The sequence below is a fragment of the Gossypium raimondii genome, chromosome 13 (genome assembly GCF_025698545.1).
Source record: "Gossypium raimondii isolate GPD5lz chromosome 13, ASM2569854v1, whole genome shotgun sequence".
Classification (NCBI taxonomy): Eukaryota; Viridiplantae; Streptophyta; class Magnoliopsida; order Malvales; family Malvaceae; genus Gossypium; species Gossypium raimondii.
This window is the reverse complement of record NC_068577.1, coordinates 17,542,988-17,549,525: the sequence shown is the minus strand read 5'-3', so window position 1 is coordinate 17,549,525 and position 6,538 is coordinate 17,542,988. Positions and strand designations below refer to the sequence as shown.

General features: G+C 35.0%; 1 protein-coding gene across 5 annotated transcripts; it reads right to left on the bottom strand.

The window, feature by feature from the left end:
* Positions 1 to 441: 441 nt before the first annotated feature.
* LOC105783224 (WPP domain-interacting tail-anchored protein 2) lies at positions 442 to 4,587 on the bottom strand. 5 transcript variants are annotated; one of them, XM_052626495.1, is made up of 5 exons: positions 3,253 to 4,301; positions 2,035 to 3,170; positions 1,656 to 1,847; positions 1,216 to 1,354; positions 442 to 985 (listed from the first exon to the last, which is right to left on the bottom strand). In XM_052626495.1, the coding sequence occupies exons 1-5, from the start codon at positions 3,785 to 3,787 to the stop codon at positions 951 to 953; spliced, it is 2,037 nt and encodes a 678-aa protein (XP_052482455.1). In that variant the 5' UTR covers positions 3,788 to 4,301; the 3' UTR covers positions 442 to 950. The 5 variants fall into 5 exon arrangements, with proteins under 5 accessions (XP_052482455.1, XP_012463998.2, XP_052482454.1 ...); XM_012608544.2 differs by lacking the exon at positions 442 to 985 and adding an exon at positions 4,332 to 4,587 and having other exon boundaries at positions 987 to 1,354; positions 3,253 to 3,910; XM_052626494.1 differs by lacking the exon at positions 442 to 985 and adding an exon at positions 4,332 to 4,587 and having other exon boundaries at positions 987 to 1,354; positions 3,253 to 3,881.
* Between the last annotated feature and the right edge of the window lie 1,951 nt (positions 4,588 to 6,538).

The window sequence follows — 6,538 nt, the reverse complement described above, 5'->3', positions numbered from 1 at the left end:
TAAATGAGTCTTATTTTGTGTCTAAACTTATTTTTCGAATTTATATTTTTACTTAAATTTTCTCGCTTTCAGATCTGAGCTAGTAACCGGTCTCATCATCAAGTCTAACTGTTAGTAAAGTTCTGTTTCTTTGTTTCACATGTGAATATGATATAATTGCCCATTTAATATACTTAAAAAATATTTAGAAAAAGAATCAAAACTGCTAATAACAATTGGAACATGTTAACTTTTGTCTCCTTTAAGAAAAAGAAAAGAGAAAGAAAGATCCCAATAGAAGCAGTAGTTTGAGTCAAAAGATTGGTGACCGAGTAATATCTATTCTGTCTCTTACTTTTGCAATAATGCACAATCCTTCGTGAGGAGTTTCAGAAAATTGAAGTTGGTACTAGAAGAAGTTTCGAAGGAAGAACTATGCTTTGCTTTCAATACGGACAAACATTTAGCTTTATAAACCCCCTTCTTTTTCATCTTTCTTTAATCAATTCCATTACAAACGCCTAATTTCTTTGTGTTTTCCTTATTTTTGTTGGCATTGATTCTTGGGTTGTCTCAATGATATGATATGCATAGGAGTGGAGATGGTTTCAACAAGTTACCATCGCCATGTCAGTTTTACAGAGATGATCTCAAGCCTTGCAATTCAAACAACCATCTTGGAATCAATTCTATTTATCTCCTTCACAGTTGTCACCATCCTTATGGTATTTCCACATGATTATATGTCAATGAAAACCCAGTACCAACTCTTGTCTTCAAAGGTCACCCACCCATCTTTCATGCATTCACAATCTGCATCATCTTCGCTTTCTCAGCTGCATTTTGTGCACTGATGATCCTCAACTACCCGAAAATTGCAAGATTTTGTGGATACTATTCCATGGCTTCAGCTTTGAGTCTACTCATTTGGGTAGTTTCAAGCTAGGAAGATCCATGCTATAATGGTACACCTATCTCCGTTTCTCCCCGTTCTCAAAGATGATATCTAACAAATAACAGAATAATTTACATCATCCAAGTAAAACCAAATACAGAATATGGTGATGAATGCATAGTCATCAATCGAAAATTACAAGAATATGCAACACAGGGCACAATGTGTGCCAGCAAAATATAATTTCAGTGGCCATCAGAAACCAAACATGACCTGTTTCTCACTCAAAAAATATACAGCTAATGCAGAAAATATTGCAACCAGAATTGCTATCAACATACATAACAGTTTAAAGTTGCCTGTCTTTCCTTTTTCCTCAACATGCTTGCTCGGAATAGCACTAGTGCCACCGTCAATTATGGTGCTGGAAGGCCTAGCTGCTGTCCTAAGAAGAGATACATCTTTTGATGGCTCATCCACCTGTTTTAGAAGAAAACCATAACTTGAGACATACTGAAGCATATAACCATCACATCTTATCAAAGCCTAGTGAACCCTTACACTAATAATATATATTGGCACAAAGGGTTAGAAGAGCATATTCACCACCCATTTTCTTGTGAAGTATAAGAATAAGAAATAAGATAAAGCAAAGAAACATGAAATTAACATATACATGCAGAAATTCCGAGAAGGCTAAACTTAAAAGGGAAAGCTATTGAAAAATTCATATTCATGGAGCTTTAAAAGAAAAGAAGGGAGGAACCTGGAGAGTACCTGCCTGTACACTTGTGGCAGAGGGGACCTCTTTTTCGAATGTTTTTGTACATGTAGCTCTAGTTGAATCAGTATTCAGAACAGATATCTCATTGCCATCATCACCTCCAGAGTTACAGACTGCTGTAGAGTCGGCTTTTACCATATTTTGTAACTTTTTCACCAAAATTTCCTTCTCTTTTACTAACGAAGATAGCTGCAAGGAACATTTTGCAACTAATTAAATACCAGGTCCAACATGAGAGTACATGTACAAACATAATCATGAATAAGAAAATAATAAAAACAACCAAGTTCCGAGAGATTCCAATGGGGATTCATTCCAAATGCAGTGGACATGTTTTTATTTCTTTTATTGTATCACAATAACATAAAGTGAATACCTGCTTCTGAATGCGTTCTCTTTCTGTAGGTAGTTGGGCAACCATATCTGTGATTAACTTGGTCCTATGACTGATTTCTTTTGCATTTGCCTCTTTTTCAATGTTAGCTTGATTCAAAGATGTCTCCAAGCATTCAATTTTATGCCTTAGGATGCCTAGCTCGTTATTAAGTTCGAAGTTAGATTCAGATAATTCAATGCATTGCTCCTCCACACCTTCGGTTCTACTTTCAGCTTTTGAAACCTTTGATTTTAGATCTTCAATTAAAGTTTCCATATCCCAAATTGCAGAGTAGAGCATGTTTTGCTGCTCCTGACTTGCTTCGGAAGACGCTTTTGCATGCTGTAGTTGAATCTCCGATTCCCTCAACTGCTTCTCTAGTGAGGTCACCTTCTTTGTGCTTTTCTCGTTATTACCTTTAAGAAAATTCAACTCTTCGGTAAGTTCCAAGTTCGCATCTGTTAACTCTGAGACCTTAGCTTCTGCACTTTCAGCTCTACTTTCAGCTTCATAAATGCTTACTTTTAGTGAATCAATAACGGTTTCCATTTCATTAAGATGTTCTTGACTTGTTTCATTGGAAGCCATTGCATTCTTCAGCTGTATCTCGGATTCTTTTAGCTGTTCCTCAAGTAACTTCATATTCTTCCTCAATGTGAATACTTCGGAAGCTTTTGCAGCATGTTCCACATTGCTGATATCAAGCTTTTCTAAAGCTATATCTTTGGCATTCAACTCTTCAATGCAACCTTCAAGTTTAGATTTGAGCTCAGCTTCTCGTTGAATCGAACCATTTATGTTAAACTGAACAATCTGAAGTCGACCTAATAGTTCCTTTGAAATTCCCATGAGCACCTCAGCAACATTCTCAGCCTCTAGAAACCGTCCCCAAACAACTTCTGCTGCCTCTTCCATGCGAAGAGCGACTTGTTCAGTATGATGTAGCTTTAGTTTTAATGATTCTTCATTTTGTCCGGACTCTAATAATTTATTTTCAAGCTCTAGCTCCCTCGCAAGTGATTTGTCAAGCATCCTCAGAATTTGTCTTTGTTGTTCAACGGTCAGTACTTTGGATTTCCCGATGATGTTTGATAGCTGATATTGCTCAGATACATCCATGGCCTCATCATTAGTCCCTATTCATAAGCATATGTTAGGGTAAGTATAGTTTTGTGCACTGTTAATTATGTTAAGTGATAAAATCGAACTTGGACTTACAGTTCTCATGTTTGAAATATGGAAAGGAAGCTTGCAGCTTGGTTGACAGCAACTTCACCTCCAAGACAATCCCTTGACACCTTTTCAGGGATTCTTCAGAATCATGTAGCTTCTTATCCATTTTTTCAGATAGTGCTCCCAAAGGTACGCACGAAGATGTTTTACGACGAGCATCAACAATCTCTGACTGAACGGCACTCAAGAAAGTTTCCACTTCCCTTAACTCAGAATCTAAAATTCCACATAAAAGGTCAAATACCAAAGCCTTCTCAATGAACTGAGCCGAAATATCACTACTCCCATACGCCATCTCTTCGGGATCCTTGTCCCAACCCAGAAGAAACATCAACAGTACATGCAAATTTACCAGTTTCTCATTATAACAAGCCAAATCCAAGTCAATTCTGTCCAAATTGGCACCCAACATTTCTTGGATGCCCTCTCCAGTTGATAAGGCCTCTTCATGAAACTGAACTGCATTTGACTCTGGGTTTCCCATATGCATATACTTTTCATCAACATTGAATTCATTCATTTCCGTGGCTCAATTCTTGGTTTAGGTAACTGAGAGGCAAAGGATGGATAAGAAAAAGCCAGTTCAGATCTTTCTCAGCCACAAATTTAGGGTTCTATCAAAACAGTCTGCAGTTAAATTCAACTATAGAGAGAACTCATCAATGCAAATCAACCATAAAACACCACAACCAATCAGATTTATCAACCATAAAATTGACCAACCCTAATCATTACAAAACCTTAAAAATCCCCAATGGAATATTCATCAATTTAACAAAGACTTGACACTTGAACTCCACAACAAGATTCAGATGAAAAGCCAACAAAACTTTATATAAAACTAAATTCAACCTTCAGTTCACCAATACTTCCAGCAACATTAAAGTCAAGCAGTCATCAAAAGACACAAAGCCAACACTGTCATAAACTTCCCACAATAAATGAACATGCATGAATAACATAACAAGAAAAAATAGACAAAGTACTATGTAGAGAGTTAAAGTTGAGAACAAGAATAATTTTTTTGCAAGGAAGACAAGAAATGAGGTGAAAAAGATGGTTACCTGAGAGCAAAATCTAGATGGGTTTTTGATAATTCTTGGAAAAAAAGGAAATTAAAGGGATCAACCGAAGAAGAAAAGTCAACTGACACTTTTTAACAACGACCTGTTATGTTCATAAAACCGTTGATGTTCACTGATCTGTCTGTTACAAAAAATGGATGTACTAGTAAATAACAAGTCAATTGGGAACGAGAGTAGGTGATCTTAGAGAGGGAGAAATGAGGGTGGTGGTTCATGGTGGGGCGCACTTTAGCAACCACCGGGCTCCATGGGGACCTACGTTGAATTATTGAGATGCCATAAAAGAACAATGTAAAAGTTTATCATATGACCTACTACAAGCACAAAAGTTATAATTATAATCAAAATTATTACAATTTGGATTTTAATTAAGTATTATAATATAAAATTTAGGGACATAACAACTGGATTTGATGAAATGAATCATATCCAATGGGGTTAAATATTATACCGTATTTTCTTTGCATTGGAAGGAATATTCAGATTTAAACCGGATATTTAATATGAATAAAAATTTAGATTAATGGTCACTAAAAATTTAGATTTAAACTGGATATTGTGGAAAGGAAAGGTAGTCATGTGACATTATCACATTTATACTGAAACTGAGATTATGAAATAAAGAGAAAGGGGGGTAGATAGATAACTTGGCCAAGCAAACGACAAGTTCCCCTGTCTTTAGCCATATGGGAATCATTAATATAGTCCATCCATGTCATAAACAATTGAGTGGTTTATTGTCGGTTTATTTTTAATTTTAATAACCATATTTTATATGAAAAAAGACCTAAAGATTTTTTATGATCTTCTAATATTTCAAAATTTAAAATGGTTTGAAGTTTAGCCACTTATTTAGAATTTATTAACTTATCCAATCAACTATAAAATTGCAAGTATCATCCTAAGAAATTATTAGTATACTTGTAAACAATTACAATACACAAATCTAGACGAAAATAACAATAAATTTAGATAGCATCCACTCCTAAAAAATTTAAAAATTTTAATATTATCATTAAAGCAAGATCTTTCTACTATTTTATTTTATTTTTCTCAATTTTCAATTTTCAATTTTACCAAATTGACTCGATGTTAATTATAATTCTTGAGCGAGTTAATCTTATGTTTTTAATTGAGATTTTCTTTATTCATTTATTATCTTCTATTTATTTTATTTTTGGGTAACATTAATTTTAATATTCTTATTTATCGTAATATGATTTTTGGTGATTACTATTTAGACATATTATTGTAGAATTAATTTTTAGATTTGATTCAATCTCCTTTGAGTATGATCCTCGAAATACTTATTGATGTTCCGTTCTAACACAAAACTATATTACAATTTGACCTGTTCGCTTACAAATATCACACTTATTTTCTATATTTTTATTTGTACGATTTTACTCTAAACGTTCGCACGTTTGGAGACTGTCACTCTCATTGGGCTAGCTCGTTGCGACGTTAGGGAGACCACGTTGGGATGTGGGTAGCTCGTCGGGACGTTGTTCACTATTTTGACCTTCCTGTGTTCGAAATTTCACTTTCTTTGACCCTTTGACTCACCCACTTCCCGAGATTAGCAAACAATGTAGAAAACATGAGAAAACACCTAAATTAAGACTTTAAATAAATAAAAATAAAAATAAACAAATGGAAAATAAAATTTAGATTTAACAGAAATTTAAACAAGAAGCCCTTTTCCAAACTCGGGACACTCCATATCGCCATGGAAGAAGAACTTCCAATTGGTTCTCAACACTTTGATTCGGCGTTTGTTCCCTTGTTGGTGTATTTGAACCAGCGACTTCGGTTGATTCCAATGTTGTTGTCTTATTTTTTACTGTCTTGACATCCACATTACAAGCCATTTAGTACCAAATTCGAGCCAACCCCAAAATATTTTTCGGGGTATTATTTCTTTGAGATTCCTCATCTCCATGTTGCGTGAAATTTTAATTGCTCGAGCTTTTCCTCTATCGTTGAATGAGAATGAAACGGACTCTTTGGCCTCTTCAGTTGGCATCTCTCCAACTATGGCTAGAAAGTGTATTGGCTTCTTTACACTTTCACTCAGAATTAGTTTAAGCTCTGTGTCAGTTGCTACTGTTAGATCTATGTCTACTACTACGTCAATTGGATCAGATGCTCCTTCAGCCATATTCATTTCATCCCCATGATCTCCG